A 24976-nucleotide genomic window follows, 5' to 3' on the forward strand; every position below is an offset into this window, starting at 1 on the left:
CTTCACAGGAATACTAGTGAAGTCAGGGTCGGATTAAAATTTTGATTACATCTACAATTTTGTACAACGTTCGCATCAAGCTAACGCCCAAGGTTTTCGGAACAGGACTGAACCACACTGCGGAGGCTAGACATCGTATGTGAGAACAAAAGGCTTTCCCCCTGCAACTTTGAATGTCGCGTTTCTCGCCACAACCTCCCCATTCACCTTGAAAGTGCCTCCAACATATCCTTTCTGCGACGACAGAGGTAGGACAACCGTACCCAAAGTACAGTTAGGGCTTATCACTTCCAACCTAGTAATAACACGCCCAGTAGCATTCCAAGCGACGGAGATCTCACCCCCGGGCACGGGGACTCTGCCCCTAGCCCACTTCAAGTCCAGCGTAACAGGAGCGACTCGCCATTCGGTATACCCTGGAGTTACGGGCTTCACCCCCAAGACATGATCGCTGAGCTCCCCAGTGGGACCTGCAGCCCAACCGTGGCAGAGGCTAGTTCCCCTCCCCAGCGCAGGCGCACCGGCTGCGTCCAGAGTCTCCCAGAAGCATCCGGTGTAGTTGGCTCCCTGCGGGTCGGCCATGGGCGCCCATAGGCTTTTGAGCAGATCCATGGTCGTCTCGCTGTCGTCGGCCTCAAATGCGGCACGAAGGTGATAGGCGCTTGCGTAGGGACTGATGAACTTCGAGAACCCGGCTGCGATAGTTCCGTTCGAGAAAGCAAGAGGGCCTTTTGATGTTGAAAGCTGCTTGAGGGTGCTCAGAACGCGGGATGACGTGTGGTTGAACCTGGTCACGCCAGCGAGAATGGCCAGGGCATTCGAGTCCTGTGCAAAGCTGTTGTTGATGGACTGGGAGAGGTAGTAGGCGTTGAGTTCGTTCGACCAGAGGTTCTGGTCAATCGCGATGCGCAGAGCATCAAGGCGGGTAATGTAGGGCTTGGTGTCGATGCCACCGTCTGCAAGGAGCCTGATGCACTCCTGGAGTGCGTATGCGTAGACCATGTTGAACTTGGTTACAACACCCGCCTGTGACGGGTCGTAGTAATTCCAGTCGCCGCCCAAGGCAGGGTTAGTGATGTTCAACAACCCGCTTTCGGGCAGGACTTGAGAGTGTGCCCAGTCCAACATGCGTACAGCTTTGGGTGCCCACTTCTTTGGCATATCGACATCGCCGGTGCGCATGTAGAAGTTGGCAGCTGCGGTGAGGAGGTTGAAGGAGTAGCCAATCAGACCAGTGACATTGGCATCGACCGGAGCGGAAAGTGGCTCTTGTTGGATCTTTGCCGTGGGTGCGAAGAACCCTGGGGTCAGTTGGAAGGAACCGAGAAGATCGAGCGTGCCTTTGATGTAGCTGATGCCGTTGGTGCTCGACAGCGAGGACACGAGCGCAATGTCCAGATCGCCTGCATACGCAATGCGGTCGCGTTTCGAGCCGTCAACCGTTGTGTCGTGCGGGTTTGTGCCCATCAGAAAGTCCGGCAAGAACGCCTCGTCCATCAAAGAGGCTGAATAAATCGATTCACCTGTCAGAGTCGTAGCAGACAGGTTGCGAAAAACGGCAGAGTGGCCGAATGACGCGCCCAATCCAAAAGATCCGAAAAATGCAGAAGTCTGCGAAAATTGAAGAACGGGAACTTCGTTGAAAGATACAGCGATGTCGGTCGTATCCACAGTGGCTTCCACTTTGTGCCAGCTACCAAGAGTTATATTTGCGGGCAATTTTGCGAATGCAAGTGGAGGGAAATCCTCAGTGGATCCGAAGTGTGCTGAGATCGATCCATTGGCAATATTGCAGAAAATATAGATTCCGGAGTTGAGAGTGTCAGCCAGTACAGAGAATCCAAACCCTTTGACGACAGGCTTGACTTCGAATGCAAGCTGGTAACTCATCAGTCCAGCAGCGGCGCCGCCTGACAGAACTTGAGGTGCTTGGCTCTCTACCAGAGAACCTTCGGAGGAGACCTGCCAGAACGCCGAAATGGAGTGCGCAGGAATGTCGTTTAATTGAACAGTCCGCGCTCCAACCTTCCAGATTTGATTGAGGTCCTCATCCGAGGTCTCAAAGTATCCCGGTAGTTGATCAAGGGGTGTGTTCGGAATCGTAGGCCTCACACCAACGTTCTTCAAGACCAGTTCGCCTGTCGTCGAGAGGTTGAGCTTCTGGTATCTGAAGCCTCCCTGAATGAGTCGATTGGTATGTATCATGGGCCCAGTAACATTGTACTGATTGACTCTGTAAGTGTCCATAGCTGCGGCCAAAGTGATTGGACCATCGCTCTGCGACATGGATCAGTATGAGTTTCAAGCACTTGCGGCGTAAGACTTACAGTTTGGAAACTGTCCAGTACTGCTCTAGTCTCGCTATACGTGATCTCTAGACCGGAAGTGTCGCCGGTGGCTGAGAGGACTTCGAAAGTGGGATGGCCTTCGACATTGGCCCCGTAGTCAAGGATAACCACGCCCGGGGCTGCAGCAGTCCCTTTGAGGGTGGTGGTATCATTTGAACCAAATATCGCCGGCAAGCTGTCGTTTGCTTGGTGCACAGGGTGCAGTGGCTGGGATCTTGGTGTTGCTGCAGCTTCTGCAACTGTCAGGCAAGCCAGCAGGGCTATTTGAGAGAAACCCATGATATGGTGGAAGTCTTCGATAAGGACTGAACGAACGTAGTAAGGGAATGAATGAAGGGAAGGTGGACTAATGCGACGAGAAGTAGAGCGTATATCTCATACCTAAGTATACCTAGGTATATTATAGATCGCCAGTTCCTTTCATCCTTTCCGAAATACGCCTACCCACCAAAAGCTTGGTGATGCAATCTCCGATATCATCTTGGTAAAGCTCCAGCTCGCCGTTCTCAGCGCCGTGCTGCGCCGCCCGCGACGCATCCAGCCATCACTCAGAACCATCAGAACCGTCGGATCTTTCCGTCCTGCTCGTATGTCGTACCAAGTGGGTCAAACCACCGTTACCGACTATCCCATTGCCAATGTACACAATCGAGGTTGCCCTGGCGAAAAGACCCCTCAAGTTCGAGCGCGAAAGAAAGAGAAGACCCCTCAGTGTCCAGTGCGAAAGACAGAGACGTAGGCACAGCACTCCGCGAATCGCATCTCGGCAGCCGTTAACCGTTGGCCGCCCCGCAACGAGCGCCCGAGCCTACTGTAGCGCGCTAGGGGGGGTTAGAGGTAGAGTATCTTTACAGTAGAGATACTATTTCTATCTATATTAGCGTATTAAAGTTATTAAGAGTATTAAAGCTAATAGAATAATATCTCTATAAGTAGCTAAAATAGTATTAGATAGAATATAGTGTTAAGAGACTAAAAGTATTAAAGATAGATAAAGAGAGGTAAGAGTAGCTTAGAGTAGTAGTGTTATAGATTAAACCTATAATCTCTATCTAATTAGACCTAGCTCTATATTAGGCGAGAAACTTTAAAACTCTACCTATATAGCTCTCTCTTTCTATAACGTAGTATCTTACTAGTAATATAATTTTAACTTAATATACTTATTACACTATACTACGTTTAAACTACTCTATATCTAGAACACTATATACTAACTTTATTAAGTTATATTATAATTAGATACTAGACTATCTATATATAACTTACTAACTAAAGAAGTACTACTACTAACGTTAGAGCTACTTATTAGATAAATTAAATATCTATACTCTTTTAGAAATAACTCTATAAAATACGCTACTAATTAAAGCCTATAGAGCTCTACTATATAACTATAGAGTAGAACTTATAGTGCTAATAATTCTATATCTAAATATACTAAAAGTAGAGCTATAAAGATAAGACACTAGTAGTTAGCTAGAAGCCTACTACTATAATAGTTAGATTTATTAATAGAGAATATTAGAGAGTATTAGACTTAGTTATATAAATAATATTAGATTATAAAATTAGTAAAGAACTAGCTTATTCTACTTATAATATTAGAAAGTAGTAAATAAATAAGTAAGTAAATATAGTATATACTATTAGAAAGATAAAGCGTTTCTATAATATCTATCTATATTCTATATTATACTAATATTATTTAGTAATACTTCTACTCTAGATACTTTCTCTAATAGCTTTAGCTTTAGTAATATCTAGAACTCTACTTAGATACTTATAAATAATACGTAAGAATTTATACTTTTACTAGTGCTACTATCTTTATTAAAGTGTTATAAGAGCTAGTATTCTATTTATAACTCTAGCTTATAAAAAGTTTAGATAGTAGTTACTAAGAACTCTAGACTCTAGATAATATCTATATCTATATTAAGTTTTATTATATTACTATTAAAGCTACTTAGAATAATATCTACTATATACACGTTCTCTTCTATAGTCTAGAGACTAAGCTTTATAACTAGATTAAACTTCTTAAATATAAAAAGAATAACTCTACTAATATAAATAAATAAGCTACTTTTATAATCTAGATAGATTAAGACTATTTCTCTAATAATAGTACGTACTAAAGTAAAATTACGTTAACTATTACTAATACTATAAACTTTAGTAAGTAAGCTACTAACTAGTCTAATAACTAGTACTTCTATATAACTACTCTTCTTACTATTATCTATAACGCGTTATATTAGATAAAGCTAAAGAATAATTATATTAATAAGCTTACTTAGCTACTTAAAGAAGCCTAGAATACTAATAGCTCTAAAGGTTTTATTAGTAGTTAGAAATATACTACTAAGAGCACTAAACTACGTAAACTCTAAGCTATAATAATATACTTTTAGACTAGTTATACTACTAAGTTAACTAGTTTCTCTACTTATAAAGTACTTCTTTCTAAATATAATACTATTACTAAGAAGTATAATAAGCTTAAGCTATAACTAGAAAACTCTATTACTAGTAATAAGTATAACTAGCTTATTAATAACTTTAACTATAAGAAGAAGAAAGCTAATACTTACTATAATAAGTACTAGCTTAAGATTATAGAGTATAAGAAGATTACTATAGTACTAGAGAGTAAGAATAAAAAAGTTATTATAGCTTAATAAGCTACTAATATAGCTATTCTTAATCTTTAGAATACCTAGTATAAAGCTAAAGTCTACTTAGATAAGCTTTTCTACTATAAGCTCTTCTACTAACTATATTTTTTTCTCTTCTATAAGCGCTATAAGCTAATTCTACTTTACTAATCTAACTAATATAATACGTTACCTATCTAAAACCTACGTAATACTTAAGTAACTTATAATTAGTTCTTCTAGAATCTAGAAACTTCTTAACTTAATATAGAATAGTTATAGTTTCTACTATAGTATCTAAATCTATATACTAGATAGAATACTAGTCTATCTATACTAGATAGTGCTCTAGTATTTCTAGAAGAAGTATATTTTCTAAGTATAGCGCTAGTTTTATTCTATAAGATACTTAATATTAAAAAGTTCTATAGTAAAACTAATAAAAACTATAAGTAATAGTATAAGACTACTATTAATAAGTACGCGTTATTTTCTAATAAAACTTATTATATTATCTACTTTAAATAGAAGATCTTAGATCTAGTCTAGTCTATTATTAAGAAGATAAAGATAACTAACTATTTTAACTATCTAAACGCTCTTAATAGTATATATCTAATATTTAATTAGTTTAGTAAAGCTAAGACTTTACTTATAGATAGTAGCTTACGTTAGAAGTAGAGTAAGACTTTTACTACTTAGTAAGCTTATTTTCTTAGTATTATAAATATTCTTTATATTTACTCTTAGTGTATACTTATTAAAAAGGCTTATAGCTTTATAAATATATACTTAGATAATACTATAGTTACTATCTTTAATAACTATAAGACTTTTACTAAGCTTTTATAATATATATAAAGTATTAATAAAGCTTTATAAGATATTAGCTTTAGTAAAACTACTACTACTATAACTTCTACTACTATAAAGTTATACTAATACACTTTTAGTAACTACTCTCTAGAGTATAAGTAGTATAGTAACTACTATATTAAGCGTAAGATATAGAATACTAGAACTACTAAGAATAAGAATAAGTACTATAAGTATAGTCTATACTATAAGTATAGTAAAGCTAGTTATAATTAATATAACTAGAATACTTTTTATTATAGTAAACTAATTACTTCTTCTAGTAATATTTCTTTTCTTACTACTCTTAATATTAATAATAATAAGACTAAGAAGAAAGAGCTTAATAATATTATTACTAAGAAGAAGTCTAAAGATAACTAGTATTTTTAGATACTTCTAATTAAAACTAAAAGTAGAAGTATAACTAGTGTATAGTAGCTAAGATCTCTAAACGCTAAGTCTAGTAGAGTAAGCTAATAGAACTTACTACTAGTTTCTATTTTAAAAGTAATAGAGCTATATAAAGAATATATTATATCTCTACTACTTTACTTTATAGTCTATCTTAGATAGATATTAGCTATTAGTTAGAATTTTACTATAGCCTATAATAGTAATATAGCTTCTAGTAGAAGAACTCTATACTTATAGATACTAAATCTAGCGTCTACTTTATTAATTAAGAATAGATTAAGTAGTAGTACTTTACTATCTTTAAAGTATCTAAATCTATTTATCTATTCTTAGCTAATAGAAAGAAAGTTACTAGACGTATATATACTACTAATATTACTATTAAGTATAGAAATTATATTAGTACTATTCTTTATTATATTATAAACTTAAGAAAGTATAATATTATTCTTAGAATAAACTAGCTTAATTACTATAAGTCTATTCTTAGCTTTAGTAGCTTACGCTCTATAATCTTTAATTATAAAAACTATAAAGTTAATTATTTTAAGAATAGACTCTAAGATACTATCTATAAAGACTAGCTATCTAAGAGTATATTCTAGAAAGTAGCTAGTAAATCTACTTCTATAGAAAATCTTAAAATCTTAATAATTAGCGCTAATACTATCTATCTAGCTACTACTAAGAATCTAGATTCTATAGTCTAGCTAGAGCTCTATTATTTTAATAAGAGTAAGTAATCTAAAAATCTATCTATAAATAACTATAACCTCTTTACTTTTAAAGACTAAATTATAAGCTTTATATTAGTAATATAAAAGAATTTTAAATACTATATATCTAAGATAGAGCGTCTACTAATAAGTAATAAGTAGATATATAAGCTTATTTCTATATATATTCTTAACTAGTTTTCTAACTTATTTAGCCTATAGCTAGCTAATATTCTATCTTTATACTATTCTAGTATTAACTATATTATTAATATTAAACTAGATACTACTATTTCTAAGCTATATATATATAGGCTTATATAAAAAGAGATAATAGTAGTAAAGATATATATTAATAAAATAATTAGTAAAGGTTTTATTAAACCTAGTATATTACTATACGCTTTATCTATTCTAGTTATTAAAAAGCTTTTAGATAGACTTTATATTTATATTAATTACTAAGAGCTTAACGTAGTTATATATAAAAACTATAATACACTACTAGTAATTAAGAAGACTCTTACTAGAATAGCTAAGATATAGATTATAACTTTTATTAATATTATTACTACTTTTAACTCTATATATATTAAGAAAGATAGTAAAAAGAAGACTATATTCTTAATATGCTATAAACTCTATAAGTATTTAGTTATACTCTTTAGCCTATATAATATACTAGAGATATTTTAGACCTTTATTAATAAGACTTTTTATAATTACTTAGATATTATATATATAGCTTACTATTTTAAATAATTTAATAGTAATTTAGCTACTAAATTTAGTAGTTTATAATACTATTTCTAGATACTAACTTACTATAAAACTCTTCTAATTATATAGACTATAGCCTAAGTAGAAACGTCTTTAGCTTTTCTACCTTAGCTAGTATAGATATTAAATAAGTCTAAGAGCTAATTTAGTTTTCTATTAGAGATACTATAGTATACTTATAACTTAACTTACTTTTCTAAATACTATAAGTAAATACTAACCTAAGATTATTCTACTAGTAGAGTATTAAAGACTTCTTTCTTACTATCTAGAGTAATATTAATAGAGACTTTATTTTTCTTTTCTTATTTTTCTTTTATAGTCTATATTATTATTTATAGTTTAATTCTTATTATATTATTCTATTCTCTTTTTACGCCTTATCTTAGATATATAGCTTTAGTTATATACTCTATCTCTACTTACTTTATCTTTTCTATATCTCTATAAATACTACGTAATATATAATAATATTTACTAGTTAAGACTTTCTTTTATAATAGTAATTATACTAGATCTAATATATATAATAGTATAGAGCTAGATACTAATTAGATAGATATTAACGAATTTACTAATATTAAGAATAAAAGTAATAAGAATAAAGTATAGCTTTTACCTAATAAGAATTATCTATCTACGTACTATCTTTAATAACTAGAGAATTTTAATAAATAAAAGTATATAAAAGAAGACTATAAGAATAATACTACTTACTTACTTAATTATATAAAAGATTAGTAGAATTAGTATATCTTTTATTCTTTTTAAAGCTTACGCTAGAAAGTATAAACTTACTCTAGTATAGATACTAAATACATCTAGAGTAAGATTAAAATTATAATTATATAACTATATCTATTACTACTTTATACGTGTTTTTTAAGTAGCTACTTATCTACTCTAAGAAAAAGAAAAGTAGAAAATATTAAGAGACTAAGTTAGCTAGTTCTTTAGAAACGTATTAGAAGATTTTCTATCTAGTATATAAAAGAGTAACTAGTATAAGACTAGATAGTAAAATAAACTAAAGTATATATAAAGTATATATAGCTAGACTTTTCTTTTAGTGTTATAAGTATAACTATCTAATATAATTAATAAGTACTAAGAAAGCTAATAAAAAAATATAATCTAAAGAAAATTAGCTAGAATAAAGCTTATATATATATTAAGAATCTAGCGTAAGTGCTATAAATAAATCTAGTAATAACTAGAAAGAGATATCTCTATAAACGCTATTAGATATAAGTCTAGCTTTATCTATAACTAGATAGATTTATAGTAAATTAACTCTAAACTCTTTTTAAACTCTACTACTAGTATATATAGATTACGCTACTATAGAATTCTAAAAGTAGCTTTTATTAAGTATTACTATAGTTTATCTTTAAATTTATAAAAAAGTTTCTTAGTATTAAAAACTTATATATAATTATTCTATACTAGAACTTATACGCCTACTAACTTTTCTCTAAGAAATATCTTTTCTCTCTCTAAGATTATATATAATTAAACGCTTCTCTTTAGCTTATATATTTTTCTTCTTAGTCTACTCTTCTATAATTAGGTATTTATAGCTTATAATCTAATCTCTTTAAAGAAACTAAGTAAGTTAATAATTCTACTAGACTATAATAAGCTACTATTACGCTTAAATTAGATATTAGATAATATTTCTATATTTTAGAAAGTAGTATAGACTCTATATAGTTAGAGTATTTCTTCTAATAAGTATTTTTCTTACTCTACTCTACTACTATAGATCTAGACTTTAGATAAAGTTATAAGATTTACTTAAGTTACTTATCTCTATTTACTTAGATATACTAGAAAGAAAGCGTTTAATAAGAATAGTAAGTTAATCTATTTAATATAAGGCGTGTAATATAGAATATAGAATTAATATAGTATATAGATAATATTAGTAAAGCTATATAGAATCTAATAATAGACTATACTAGTATATTAATATTCTTAAAGTATTATCTTCTATAATATATTATAGTTAACACGTAGGCTATTATTTAAGATATCTAGCTCTAGATAGCTCTTATATAGATAGCTTATACTATAAGCTATTTAATTAATTATTACTAGCTATAATAACTTATATAGAAATAGTTTATATCTATAGATAATAACTCTTTTATCTATTCTTAACTTAACTAAAGAAAGTAACTTAAATATATAGTTTCTAATATAATAAAACTTTCTAAGTATAAAGCGCTTATCTCTAAGATTAGCTAAAAAAAGTAGCGCTAATAGCACGCTCTTCTTAAAGATATTAAAGAATACTAGAAGTTTAAATAGCTTATACGTAATATTAAGTAGTAGCTTACTAGCTTAGAATCTAAGAATAACCTAAAGCTTATTTATAATATTATACTTCTAGCTTAAGAGAAGCTAGCTAACTTAGTTCTATTAAATCTAGAGGCTACTATAGAAAAGAAGATTAATAAGCGTAATAAAGCTATTTATATAGTTACTCTATACTATAGTATTAAAAAAAAGAGAATAAACTCTATCTAAATAGAAGAGTAGAGTAGAAATACTACTCTACTTATTAAGAGCTAGCTAAACTATAATAAAAAAGTATTAGAAGTAGCTAAGATCTTAGTATTTAAGAATAAGAGGCTAAAGATATATTTTCTTTATCTAAGTAATACAGAACTACTATTAGTATAACGTATACGTCTCTTTAGTACTCTAGATAATCTTAGTAAGTATTTTAGACGTAAGTACTTAAAGTATATTAAAAGTAGAAAGAGTTTTAGTTATAATCTTTATAAGATATCTTTAGTAAATAAGATATACTTATAATAGTATACTTAAGAGATTTATAGAACTATATCTTCTAGCTATTTATATAGTTACTACTAGTACCTAGAGTATTTATTAAAGTAGATTCTAAACTATTAAAGCTACTCTCTCTATACGCTAATAACTTAGTACTATAGAGAGAGAATAAATATTATCTTTATTTATTTAGTAATTATCTAGAAGTAGTTCTTTTAGTTCTTCTAGCTATAAAGAATATTTATATATTTTTTTCTTATTCTTATATCTATATTTATACGCTAATTACTATTTTATCTAAGCTATATTATATTTTCTAACTTCTCTTTTATACTTTATATAAGCTTTAAAATACTTTATAATCTTATATAAAGTAATATAGCTACTATATTTAAACTATTTCTATAATATTAAGTTCTACGTCTAAGGCTAGTTCTAATTCTATTAATAATACTCTATATTAAGTTTAAAGTATATAGAGATAAGTAAATATAGATTAAGTATTTTCTTAAAATAGAATGCGTAAGAATATATATAGTACTATATTAAATATAACCTAAATTTTATCTTTAATTACTCTACTCTCTACTAAGAAATAGTAATTAGCTTAGTATTATACTTATACTAGATACGTAGAGAGCGTTAGCTATAGTAGAATTACTAAGATAAGCTTACTCTTAAGTTTATCTTATTAGTGTAAGCCGTTCTCTAACCTCTTTTCTTTAGGCGTTATTAGAAAATAATATTCTATTTTAGTAGCTAGTTTAGCTAACGTTAATCTAGATATACTATAATATATAATATAATAGAACGCTTTCTCTTCTAGATCTCTAGATTACCTCTAGTATTCTTAAATATAGATAAGTACAACGCGTATCTATTCTTTAGGCCTTATTCTCTTAGAATATTAGTCTCTAACGCTAAAAAATATATTATTAATAGTACTATTGCTTATTCTATTAACGTTATTCTCTACTTTACCTCTAATACTTTCTTATCTATTTATAATAGTATATATTTAGAAAAAGCTTAGTAGGCTAAAAAGAAAGCTAAAATAGTAAAGATTAAGACTATAGCCTTATAAGGTTAACTTAGAGTACTATAGGTACGTTCTAGTAGTTTCTCTACGTAAATAGTAAGATTAATAAAATAAGTCTACCTAGCTATATAACTTAAGTAGCTCTTAGTATATAGTAGCTTATAGTAGCGTGCTAAGATATCTACGTGCCTGCGAGCTGTAGCTGAGACCTGCGATCCTAGGCTAAGCTTGTTGCCTTAAATAATTCTTATTTCCGGATAGCGGCTGCACTACCCGACTTTACGATCTATAGATAATAGTAATATAATAAAGTTGTCTCACTATAAATTTACTTATACTCCGCTCGGTAGCTGGTAAGCATGTTGAGCGAAGACTGTGTATCAGAGTGTTGCTCGCCAAGAACCTGCTTACGTAGCTGGAAGCATCTTTCCATCAGTGCAAGAGCCTCCTTGTTACGAGCTTGTGACTGCAGCGTGAACGCGAGATTGGCCATGCTGGTCAGCGTGTGAGGATGCTCGTCGGTAAGCACTCTCTTCCTCGCCTGCATCACTTGCACCTCCAGCTCTTCGGCCTCCTTCCACCGCCCTTGGTCCCCGTACGTCACCGCCAGGTTGGCTATGCTAGTCAGCGTACTAGGATGCTCGTCGTTAAACACTCTCTTAAACGTCTGCATCACTTGCATCTGCAGCTCTTCGGCCTCCTTCCATCGCCCTTGGTTCCCGTACGTCGCCGCTAGGTTAGACATGCTTTCCAGCGTACTAGGATGCTCATCAGTAAGGACTCTCTTCCTCGCCTGCATCACTTGCACCTGCAGCTCTTCGGCCTCCTTCCATCGCCCTTGGGTTGAGTATGTCGCCGCTAGGTTGCCTATGCTTTTCAGCGTCATAGGATGCTCGTTGGTAAGCACTCTCTTCCTCGCCTGCATCACTTGCACCTGCAGCTCTTCAGCCTCCTCATACCGTCCGTCACTAAACAGAGTCGTAGCACATTTTGATGCAAGGCGTAATCTTGCCTCGTGGTCATCGTCCGCCGGACTATGCGACAGAGCATACTGGGCATGCGGAAGCAGTCGTCTCCACTTGCTTCTGTTACTATGATCGCTGCCTGGGAACACCTGAAGTAGCTGTGCGGTCGTGCGTTGAGTCCATTGCATAAGCCGCCCCTCCACTTGCAGCCGCTTGCGTAGAGCTTGGTGGACTAGTCGATAAATATCAAACGCAGACTCAGCAGGTCGTCTAGTGACAAGCGCATACGTGTTAAGTACCCTGATAGCATCTTCTCTTGCTTGCATCGAGGCTGCCTCTAGAAGATCAAGCGAGATATCTTTCTGGTTTACGCATGCAGCAAGAAACAGACAGTCTGCGGCAAACACATTGTTACGACTGATCTGGTCTATAGAGACAAACAACGCAGCAGCTACGGGGTCTTTCACGCTAGTATCTTGTAGTCTACCCCTAGACGAGTCATCGCTGTGCTTAGTAGTGAGTTCTTTATAATCGTCTAGTCGTGATCGGTACTCTTGCACCGTCATACCGCTAGCCTTCATACAGGCCGCTGCTTGCATGACTGCTAGAGGCAGATATGATAGCTCTCTCAGCAAGTGCTCGGCTTCTTGCTGCTCAGCGTTTGTGATTGGCCTCTCCAAGCTGACTTGCAGCATCCCCAGCGCCGCGTCTAGTTTTAGCTCTCGCAGCTCTACAACGTTCTGTGAACCGAGCGCCTGAGCTGAGTCGCTGTTCGTTGTCGTGAAGATAATAGAACATAGCTTAGACTGCGGTAGACAGTCGGCTAGGTCTGCGGCTTCTGTCGTAGACGAGCCGCTAGATCGCATAGTGGTGTGCTCTGCGTTGTCGAAGATCAGCAAGCATTGTCGAGCACTAATCTTTACTAGACAGCGTTTTATAAGCTGCTTCATGTCGGCTTGATCGTCGTCCCAGCCTAGAACGCTAAGTTTCTGCGCAACACTTGCATACGACTGGTAGAGACTGTCTTTGTCGCTCGCGTCCATCCAAAAGACCGAGCGTTTCTTGTTGTGCTGCCTTGTTCTGTGTGCAACCTCGAGCGCAAGCTGCGATTTGCCTGTTCCGGCAGGGCCAACGATTGCTAGCGTGGTAGTGGTGTGTTCGTTGCTGAAGAGCCTTGCTTCTAGCTCAGTGAGCTGTAACTCTCGGCCTACGAAGCGGGGGTTTTGTGAGAATGGAATTATCGACGGTGCGTTAGCAGCTGCCTTTACTTCCGCCTGCAGTCTGCGTCGTGCACTCTTCTGTCCTTCGCCATACGCGGTGGGCATAGAAACACCAAGAATCCCAAGCAGGCAGTAAACAATGTCTTCGTCTTCTGTTGTTTCGCGACTTTTGGCCCATCTCTCTCGCTTGGATGTACTAAACTCGTCTAAAGGACAGTTACGCAACACCGCGAGCGGGATGTTGGTGATCTCGTGGATAAGCTGGTCGAGCGACGCTTTGTCGCCTATAGGATATCCTTCACGTGAGAAGAAGTCGACTGACACTGGTGCAATCAGCTCTTGGAGCGTCCATCCCCGAGTGAACCATGCGCTTGCACGGAATGATGCCTGCCAGTCGCTGCGTTGGACCGGCTCTGTTGCAGTCGCCACTGACACGTCTGACAAGAAGACGTAGCATCGTGTCGCATTCTTGTACCACTGAAACATCGAGTTGATTGCTTTCGAGCGCTCGCGCAGGTTCCATCTATCGATGCAGCATGTGTCGATCCAGAAGTACTGCAGCCCGTCCTGGGCCGCCTGTTCAGCGCAAAACTGGAGCTTTCGATAGCCTTCTTCCTTCTCCTTGTAGGTTCCATTCGATATGTCTTCGATGAGAATCTCGTAGGCGCTCCATCTGTGCGACAGAATGGCGTAGGGCGGGATCGTCTTGCCGCGGAAGTCTGTCAAGACAAGCCTTCTCAGCGCGTTATAGTAGAGAAGCCGCATAGCGTTTGCAATCTTAGCTTAGCCTAGGAATAGTAAAGCGCGAACGACTTTAGAGGTATCGAGAGTAGAAAAGCATCGTCGCAACAGAGAGAAGCATGCAGAGGAAGCTTGCGCGGGGCTGTTGTAAAGGCTGCCTGTCAAGGCAATGCATGCGGCCAGGCTAAGCGGATGCTAGGCACATCGAGCATCCTGTGCCGCCCCGCCTCACATCTTGTGCTAGACAGCATTTGCTCTCTAAACTCACGTTAGATTACTGCACACGTGGGCAGGGTGCCAGCGGCTAACGTTAGAGCAGTTCCATTTAGACTGCTATCTTAGCGTCTCGCAAGACTCATGTCGACGAGGAAGGGTGCGCAGCGATGTAGGCCGTGTAATTAGACGTAAAGATACTGTTTTGTTGCGCACAGCTGCCTGCAAAGTCGGGAATAAGAGCTTCCTGGGGCGGAGTGCTCAAAGCTGCAGTTCTCAGCCACAGCGTGCGGGCCGGCACAAAGATATCTGAGCACGCTAATGCACGCTACTGCATGCTAAGTACTACTAATTGCGCATATTCTATATAATGCGTTTTTATAAATAGACTATCTGCGCAGAGAAACTACTAGAATATATTTATACTACTCTATATTAACCTTTTAAGTTATATATTATATTATTTATAGTATTCTAGCTTAGCTTATATATAGATTATTATATAATATTATTAGTAATAAGACTTATATTTCTAATAGCGCTTAGCCTATAATAATATAGTTTTATAATAGTATTAGCTATAGTTTTTATAGTAGCTTTATAATAATTAGAAGCTAATAATATTCTAGTAGTAGTTATTTTAAGAGTATAAGTTAGAGCTATTAAAGATAAGTAAGAATAAAAGTATATTAAAGAGTAATTTAAAGAGTATATAAGATTTAGATTTTCGCGTATAATATAGTGTAGTAGAGAATTTAGTTTTTAGTAAGATATAGAGTATACTAGAGAGTAAGAGTACTAATAAAAGTAGTTATTAAAATTATAATATAGCTTTATTAACCTTAGTAGAGTACTAAACTACTTTATCTAAGATATATCTCTATCTCTACCTTCTAATAATAGTAAAAGAACTCTATTAAAGTTAGACTTATAGTATTTAGTTATCTAACTATACTATTTATTAAAGTAACTAAGAATAGCTAGAAGCTAATTATAGTAGTAGTTTAAAATAGCTTTAGCGTACGCTAGTTTAAAGGTTTACTTATTTATATAGTAGAGTAACTTCTAGTAGTAGTCTAAGTTATTCTAAATAAGATTATCTCTACTATACGTTCTATAAATTAGATTATACTTATTACTAGATATATAATAGTCTCTAGCGTTAATAATAATAAATTTCTTATCTTTTTTAAAAGAGATTTAGCTAATATTTAGAGTAACTAAGCTTACGCTAGTAGTAATAGATAAAGCTTTCTTAATACTATAATATATATTAAGAGATTATAAAGAGTAGGCGTATAGAGTATATTAGTTTACTATATTATAGATTTAAGTAGAGTTAGTATACTTTACTATATTAATAGTCTACGTAGAGTTATTATATTACTTATCTTAGAAGATAGTACTAGTTATTGCGCTAAAAGCTTATAAACTACTATAGTATTATACTATTACTTTATACTACTTACTAGCTAGAGTTTTAGAATTATTAAAATTATTAGAAGTATTAGAAGTTAGTATTTACTTAAGACTTATTAGATCTTAGCTATCTTTTATAATTACTTTAGACTTTACTTAAACTTTACTTATCTAGTAAAAAAATAAAAAATATACTCTACTAGAATACTATACTCTATTAGCTAGTAGATAAGTAAGTAGAATATAATACTAACTATCTACTTTTAAATAATTAGAAAGTACTAGAGAAGTACTAGAAAAGAGGTATAAAGAGAAGAGTAAGAGTAAGGTTAGATATAAAAGTAATTTAGATAATTATACTTCTAATATATAGTTAAACTAGTTAAGAAAAAGAATAGCTATCTATACTAGATTATAAAAGTTTATAAAAGTTAAGAATAGAGTAGCTAGAGCTATATATAGTATATAGATTAGTAAATAACTATAGAGTTTTTTATTAGTAGAATACTATAGCTACTAGTTAGTAACGCCTCTTTTATAGAGCTATAGAGATATAGCTATTATATATAATATCTTATATAGAGCTACTATAGTAAAGCTAGAATAGTATTATCTAGAGATTATAGATACTATATACTATATTATAATACTAGATATTATAAGATTAGAGCTTACTACTATTAGTCTTAAGAGATTTAATATACTTAGCTCTCTTTCTTACTACTATATCTCTATATATAATTATAATAGTCTATAGTCTTAGCTAAAGCTACTCTAGTATAAGTTAGAATAGTTTATTATAGCTATCTATATATATAGCTTAGTCTACTTTAGATAGCTAATTTAATATAGTATATCTTATCTTCTTACGCTATTATAATAATAAAGGCTATATTACTAACTAATATTAAAAAACACTAAGCTATACTCTTAATTATATAATCTCTTATACTTTATATATTAGATTCTATAAACTAGTAATAGTGTAAGTACTATCGCGAACTCTTTAAACTTTTTCTCTTCTATCTAAATAGAAATAATTAGTTTAGCTCTAACTTTTATAATATTAATATAAAAAAGTAAATAAACTTTCTACTTAATCTATTCTAGCTTAGTAATATAGAAGCTCTATAAGTCTAGCTAGATAATAGTATAGTATATATATAAACTACTTTAAAAAGCTAGATAAGTATATATTATTATTTAGGCGCGTTTTATAAAGTAATAGACTACTTTAGATAGCTAGATAAGCTATAGATAGAGTTTCTAAGATACTTAGATAGTGTTCTAAGTATCTATACTATACTTACTTATATTAATCTTTAGAGCTTTAAAGATAGAAAAGATAAGTATAGATATATAGCTAATACTTTTAATAGAAATATTATAAAAGTTTTTAATACGCTAATAAAAGTTCTAGAGTATAATAAATCTAAGATATTTAAAAGTATAAGAAGATATAATAAAGCGCTTCTAAAATTATTTTAAGAAAAGAATATAAAGAATTTCTTTAATAGAAGAAAGAATAGCCTATCTTTTTATAATAATAATCTCTTTTAGATAGATACTATTAGTACTACTAGTCTATTAGATTATAGAGAAAAGTGTAGAGAATCGTAGCTATAACTTAACTAAGTAGAATTAATTAAATAAAATTAGTAGAACTTAGCTATATATATACTAATAGTAGTATACTATATTTAGTTAGTTATATAGAGCGTAATAATCTCTACTTATAGTATAGCGTATACTTTATTATATCTACGTTTAAAAGAAGTTTAGTTTCTCTACCTAAGCGCTATAACTTAAACTTCTCTTTACTATCTACTAATTATAGTACTTATATAAAAAGCTATTAGTTATATAACTATATAATAACTTTATCTCTAAGATATACTTTCTCTTTTTAAGTATATATATAATAATAGTAATCTTCTAGTAATACTATCGTATAGTTAGATATAGATATTATAGATAGAATAATTAGAAAAAAGTATAAGTTATATTAATTATAGTATTCTAGCTTAGCTTATATAAAAGTTATTACTAGGTATTATTAGTAATAGAGTTCTTAATAGCGCTTAGCCTATAATAAATACTTACTATACTTTCTAAAGCCTAGATATAGATCTTACTATTCTATATTATACTAGCTAGTTTTTATCTTCTACTTTATTTACTATATAAGACTTACTACTCTATTCTATAACTTAGACGCTATATAAATTATAATAGTAAGAAACTTAATCTTAAACTCTAGTAAGGCTAAATAGTATTACTAAAAGTAGATAATCTAGTTACTATATTACTAGCTCTATATCTTTATTTTCTATAGAGATTAGTTTATTAGTATATATTTTAAACTATTAATTATTTTATCTTATTAATAACCTAGAAATCTTTACTTCTATCTTATTTAACTCTCTACGCTATTAATCTAAATATATCTAGTAGTTTTTATCTAGTAATAGAGAAGATTATTTAAAATAAGTTTATAAATTATTATAAAGTTTACTACTATCTAAATTATATAGAAAAGAAAAAGAAACTAAAAGAGTTAGTAAAAGTTATACTAGAAAACTAAAGACTAGATTAATACTTTTTAACGCTAGATTTAAAAATAACTATATAATAGTAGACTATTTTATTAATAGCTATAGAATAAAAAGCTTAGATAAGAAAATAAATTACTATAAAAGTAGCTACTATATATATTAGTAACTATAGAAGTATTAGAATAGAGTATAAGTTTATAATAAATTTCTCTCTATATAGAAAGTATATATCTAACTTCTAATATAGCTTAGTATCTAAGTAAAGTAATAGTAGTAACTCTAGTAAATATCTACTATTACTTAGTACTTAGTTTAAGTAATATATTAGCGTTCTATTAATATACGTTAATCTATACTTAGTATTTTATCTTAAATCTAGTATAGCTATTACTAGTATTATAGATAGACTATAATTTATTAACTAGATATTTCTTACTACTTTTAACTTCTTTATATAACTTCTTTTATAAGAGTAACTATCTAAATATTATATAAATAGATAGTAAGTAGTTAGTATAAGTAAGTAGTTAGCTTTTACTAAGACTCTACTAAAACTCTATCTTTCTTACTATACTCTAACGTAGTAACGTAGTATTAGACTAAAAAGAAGCTTAGATATAGCTTATAATATAAGCTCTTAAATAAAATATAATACTTACTATATATTATACTATAAAAGACTATAATATATTAAAAACTACGCTTAGATAATAACGCGCTAGAATACTCTATTAATATAATAGTATACTTAACTTAATAGCTCTTTAAGAATTAGAAGAGATAGTAATTATATAATATATTCTAAAGCTTTTAGAGTAAAAATATCTACTTTAGCTTACTAATATTAAAAAGATAGCTAATAATTTACTTTAGGTTTATAACTAGAATCTAGTTAGTAAGAAGTAGACTATAAACTTTATTAAGCGCTATCTAGAGCTTAAAGTTAAGTTTAATTAAAAGTATAACTATATTTAAGCTTTCTATAAGAATTCTAAGATTATAGAAGACTAGTTCTATCTAGTATAGAATACTAAAGCTAAGTATAGTATCTAGAATAAAGATATCTATAACTTTAATAAGATAAGCTTTATAATAAATATAATATTAACTAAAGTAGTAGTTATAGTAGTAGAGTATTAAGAATAGCTAAAGATAGTATAGTAAGATAATTAGAAGTAGGTTATAGCTATTTAAAGTATTAATATAATAGAGTAGATAATTTTACTTTTTATTATCTTTACTAGTAAGTACTATCTTTTAGTCTAGTATAAAGAAGAAGATCTACTATAGAATTAGATTATTAGAGTCTTTAAAAATAGCTAGATAATAAATAAGCTTAGTATTAAGTAGCTAAAGTACTTTAATAAGTATATAAAGAAAAAAGTTATTAGTAGCTATTATCTACTAGTTATTAATAGCTATAAAAGCTATAACTTAATTAATTTCTACTAGCTCTATAAAAAGAAAAAGATAATTACTCTTTATATATCTATATACTCTTTATATCTACTATAGCTACATAATATTAAGTATTTTATACTATTAAAAAAGACGTATAGATACTAAGCTAAGAAGCTAATATATAATAAGATTACTTATATTATAAAAATAAAGTTCTTACTATACTTTATTACTACTTATAATATTTTAATTATAAAAAGTAATATTCTAAAAGACTTTAAGACGCTAGCTTAGTTCTATTTAATCTAGAGACTATAATATTAATATTTAGCATCTATCTATATACTCTACTAGTATCTACTATTAAAAATAACTTTTAGTAGTTATAAACTCTAAGTAATACTCTAGAATTTAGATTATAATTAAGGCTAATTTATAAGAGAATTTAGTAGTATATAGATAGCTTACTAATCTTAATAGTTAAGACTATTAAAAAGCTTATAAAGAGAGTAAAGATAATAGTATACTCTTTAGTATTAATAACTAAGTATAATACTAAACTTAAAGTAGCTAATAAAGTAGCTATATAATATAAATTATATAAAAGAAAGTACATATAGAAGAAAAGAACTTTTATAATTAGTAAAAAACTTTAACTAATAACTCTAAAGAAGTTTAGAGCGTATAGTAATAGAAAAAAGATTAAAAAGAAAGTATATATTAAAGTAGGTAAACTATCTTAAAGACGCTATAGACGCTATAGTAAGATAGAATATAATTTACGTATATATAAAGAGGTTATAGTAGAAGTTTTAGATTAACTTAGTCTACTATAAATATTAATTACTATTCTAAATAGTGCTATATAGTAGTATATAGTTATAGTTTTAGTAGAGTCTTAGTAAAAGCTAACTACTTGCTTATACTAACTACTTACTATATATCTACGTTAAACGTTAATACTCTATAGCTTCTAAGATTCTCTTCTAAATTATTACTATACTAGAATTTAATACTATAATAGCCTAAAAGAGTATAAGTATTTACTCTACTTATAGTATAGTAATTAGAGTATGTTAGAGGTACCTATAGTAATAGCACTGTAGCTAGAAACCCCCCCTGCGCAGCACAGTACCTAGGTAGTCTCACAGCCAATCGCTAAACGGCCTATACGCCGCATGTACGAAATACGCCTGCACGTAACTTACTACAGGGAACCGTCTACAATAGAAGCCAGGCCCCAGTATGAATCTAGGTGTCGGGAAGTTGCGGGCGTTCACGATTGATGTAATGATGGCAAAGGGTCACCGGGCGCATTCGGCGATCGGTCGTGATGCGTATCTCGTAACGAGCTCCCACCGCGCGTTAAAGACCATTCGATGCGCATCTCGGCAGCTTCAAAGCGATTCTTCATCATACTACCCACCTCATTAACGGCATGACCGTCGCAACGCCCCGACGCTCACAAGCTCACCGTCTACATGCCGCAGCGAACTTCACGTTCGACACATCCCTAGTCCCCGCTTGATACCTCCTACCCCGCCACCCGTCATGAAGCCATCGCATCACTTTCTCGCGGACTGCCCCGTGAAGGGCTCTGGGATCCATAGCAGTATCGTAAGTTGACTGAGCGCATTGTGCGGACGAAGAGATGGAGGGAGGATGGAGAGGGGTTGACTGTGGGGGAGCTGTACGTTGATGTGCCTGTCCAGCGCGCCCAGAACCCTGGATGCATTCGCAAGATATTCCGATGCAGAAGGGTGTCTCTTCGGGGGTCGTGCCTGACTTTCATGTCTTGTATCGCCTAACTGTCGATTGGTCACCCAAAGACCCCACTACCAAACTACAAGCCCATCACTAGCGTATCATAAAGATATCTCGCTCGAACAATTGTTCGCACAACGCATAACACACAAAACCTCAAGATGACTTCCTTCGCACCCCAACTCCAGATTGTCTCCGATCTGCACCTCGAAACCCCCATGAATAACCCGCAATATCTGAACATCAACCTCGCTGTCACCGGCAGCGCACTCTTCCTATTAGGAGACATAGGCCTAGTCATCCACGAGAACCTCTTCGTCTTTTTGTGCGATCTCCTTGACAGGAACCGCGGATGTCGTATCTTCTACGTCCTTGGCAACCACGAAGCGTACCACACGACTCTTGAGCATGCCGTCGAACGAATGCGGGAATTTGAAGATTTGGCGAGGCGGGAATACGGGGGTCGTTTTCGTCTGCTGTGCCGCGATCGGTATGATCTTAAAGAGAAAGTGACGATACTGGGCTGCACGCTCTGGAGCAACATCCAACCCGAGCAGGCCGCTGAGGTGGGATCCAGGATGACTGATTACAATGAAGAGCGCGGTATACAGGGTTGGTCGCCGGAAAGAAGTTGCGAGGAACATGCGCGGGATTTGGAGTGGCTTAACGCGCAAGTCCAGCATATTCAAACCACCGAACCGCACCGCATCGTGATCATCGCGACACATCACTGTCCGACTGTTGATGCCCGCGCGACAGATCCACGGCACGCGGCTAGTTCGATGAATTCGGGGTTCGTGACTGATTTGTCAAGGGAGGTGTGTTGGACGTCGCCGGTGGTCAAGGTGTGGGCGTTTGGACATACGCATTACAGTTGTGCGTGGAGGGATGAGGGGACGGGGGTGTTGGTTGTGTCGAATCAGAAGGGGTATGGCGGGAGGGGGAGGAGGGTTAAGGGTGTGGTCGTGGAGGAGAAGGGAGAGGAGTGGCAGGTGTTGAGGAAGAAGGAAGAGGAGCCGACAGATGCGGAGGTAGAGCCATCCACGACGACGATGGTGGAGGAGAAGAGCGATACAAAAGGCGTACCAGATGGGCCTGGGAGACCGAAGACAGGTCTATTCGATCAAGCGACCACGCGGGTAAAAGCTTTTTTCCACCACGCGCCTTCGACATAACATGGCGGAGAATGTAGCGAGCGGTCCCAGATGGAGAAGAAATCTGGCTTAGGTAGATGTGATGAGGCTTCAGGATTGCTCAGCTTGATCCATGACCTTAATCACGTCCTCTTCCTTGAAACGATGCATAAGCTTTAGCGACGACGTAGTCGTCTCCTTGGCTTCGGCCTTGTCGATGTGGATCTAGTTGAACATTCAGGTACTCTGTGCATTACACGCATGTATAGATCCGTGGTCCGGGTCGGCTTACCACCGGAGTATCAAACTCGTACGTGCCCTTCCATTTCTCTTGCCCTGCGTCCATGACATTGATCTCGTCGTAATCAAAAGGCCTCTTCGCCTTGACGTTCTGCACGACTGCTTTGGCCGTGTCGCATAGGCCGCATGGAGTTCGGGTGAAGAAGGTGATGCGGCAAGCGAGGAGACGGGATGTGGCGCGGAACATGGCGGCGACGTGTTGACAACCCACACACTCTCTCAATACCGATGACTACGAGCGTGCAGTACAGGCGGGGAAACTCGTGTTGACGCGACAGCAATTCGAAGATGGAAAGCTTCAACTGCCAGGATATCGATTAAGCTTCGCGCTTGGACCCTATGATGACGGCTGATTTCCAGAATGTTCGGAACAAAATCTAGGGCATCGCAACACGACAAGCAGCGCGCATCCGACCTTTCTCTCCACTCGTTAAGCGCGTTATTCACAGAAACCGACAATTATGGCGAAGAAGTGTGTTCACAAGGGCTGCGGCAAGACGTACGAGGACGAGAACGAAGAGTGTGTTTACCATCCCGGCCCACCCAAATTCCATGAGGGGCAGAAAGGTAGGTCAGCACCACCAACGCGTATATCGACAAGACCAGAGAAGGTGCTAATGCGATTCCCCAGGCTGGGAATGCTGCAAACCACGCGTCTTGACCTTTGACGAGTTCCTCGCAATCGAGCCGTGCACAAAGGGCAAGCACTCTGACGTCGACGACACGCCCAAGCCTGAGCCCGTCAAAGCCCCCGACGTGCCCAATGACACCCAAGTCAACCTCGGATCGCTCGAGGAATCCCTCCCCGCCCCCGCTCCCCGATTACCCACAGCACAAGCCACGCCCAAGCCAAGCGCTTCACCGGCGCCGCCGCCAGAATCCGAAGACGACGACCCGAGTCTGGAGATCAAGGAGGGCACGACATGTCGGAGGAAAGGATGCGGCGCGACACACAAGGGAGGCGATAGGGACAGAGAGAGCTGCATACACCACCCTGGTGCGCCCATCTTCCACGAGGGCAGCAAGGGGTGGAGTTGCTGTAAGAGGCGGGTCATGGAGTTTGATCAGTTCATGAAGATTGAGGGGTGCAAGACAAAAGACCGACATTTGTTCATCGGCAGCGGCAAGAAGAAGGAGGGCGAGGAGAAACTAGAGACAGTTCGGTAAGTCTCCCATTAAGACCATACAAGACCATCTACTAACCCCACACTCAGACACGACTACTACCAAACCGCCACCTCCGTCGTCGCATCCCTCTACCTCAAGAAAATTGACAAAGCAACCGCCGTCGTCGACTTCCAACCCACACACGTCAAGCTCGATCTCCCCACCTCAGACAGCAAGCGCTACCAAACCGAATTCCCCCTCTTCTCGACTATCAAGCCGGAAGAGAGCAAGTTCAGGATACTAGGCACGAAGCTCGAGATGACGCTAGTCAAGGCCGATGGAGCTAGCTGGCCGGTCCTTAGGAGCGACGATAAACCTACTGGGGAGATGATCCAGGTGGGTAGGGCGGGGAGGGCGTAGGGGTCCAAGTGATCTGGATGGAGTAGAGTAGAGTCATGCATCAACGAAGTTACGTTAAATCAGTCATACTGCTGTTTACCATGAACTGATGGGTTCTGTGAGTATGTGGAGAGTGTGGCATGGT

At 34.8% G+C, this 24976-nt stretch overlaps 5 protein-coding genes across 5 annotated transcripts; 2 read left to right on the plus strand and 3 right to left on the minus strand.

Annotated features, from left to right (window-relative positions):
- Positions 1–126: 126 nt before the first annotated feature.
- J4E86_011126 (uncharacterized protein) lies at positions 127–2627 on the minus strand (the record flags this gene model as incomplete). Its single annotated transcript, XM_051451620.1, has 2 exons — positions 127–2277; positions 2328–2627. The coding sequence occupies 2 exons, from the start codon at positions 2625–2627 to the stop codon at positions 127–129; spliced, it is 2451 nt and encodes an 816-aa protein (XP_051297159.1).
- Positions 2628–11942: 9315 nt separating this feature from the next.
- J4E86_011127 (uncharacterized protein) lies at positions 11943–14564 on the minus strand (the record flags this gene model as incomplete). Its single annotated transcript, XM_051451621.1, has 1 exon — positions 11943–14564. One exon carries the CDS (start codon positions 14562–14564, stop codon positions 11943–11945), a length of 2622 nt encoding a protein of 873 aa, XP_051297160.1.
- A 7489-nt stretch (positions 14565–22053) lies between these two features.
- Positions 22054–22474, plus strand: J4E86_011128 (uncharacterized protein; the record flags this gene model as incomplete). The annotated part of the gene is made up of 2 exons (XM_051451622.1): positions 22054–22382; positions 22450–22474. The coding sequence occupies 2 exons, from the start codon at positions 22054–22056 to the stop codon at positions 22472–22474; spliced, it is 354 nt and encodes a 117-aa protein (XP_051297161.1).
- A 662-nt stretch (positions 22475–23136) lies between these two features.
- J4E86_011129 (uncharacterized protein) lies at positions 23137–23512 on the minus strand (the record flags this gene model as incomplete). The annotated part of the gene is made up of 2 exons (XM_051451623.1): positions 23137–23250; positions 23318–23512. 2 exons carry the CDS (start codon positions 23510–23512, stop codon positions 23137–23139), a joined length of 309 nt encoding a protein of 102 aa, XP_051297162.1.
- A 274-nt stretch (positions 23513–23786) lies between these two features.
- J4E86_011130 (uncharacterized protein) lies at positions 23787–24852 on the plus strand (the record flags this gene model as incomplete). Its single annotated transcript, XM_051451624.1, has 3 exons — positions 23787–23892; positions 23957–24488; positions 24540–24852. The coding sequence occupies 3 exons, from the start codon at positions 23787–23789 to the stop codon at positions 24850–24852; spliced, it is 951 nt and encodes a 316-aa protein (XP_051297163.1).
- Between the last annotated feature and the right edge of the window lie 124 nt (positions 24853–24976).

This window comes from Alternaria arbusti (assembly GCF_024043155.1).
Source record: "Alternaria arbusti strain BMP 1465 chromosome Unknown scaffold_30, whole genome shotgun sequence".
In the NCBI taxonomy this organism is placed as follows: Eukaryota; Fungi; Ascomycota; class Dothideomycetes; order Pleosporales; family Pleosporaceae; genus Alternaria; species Alternaria arbusti.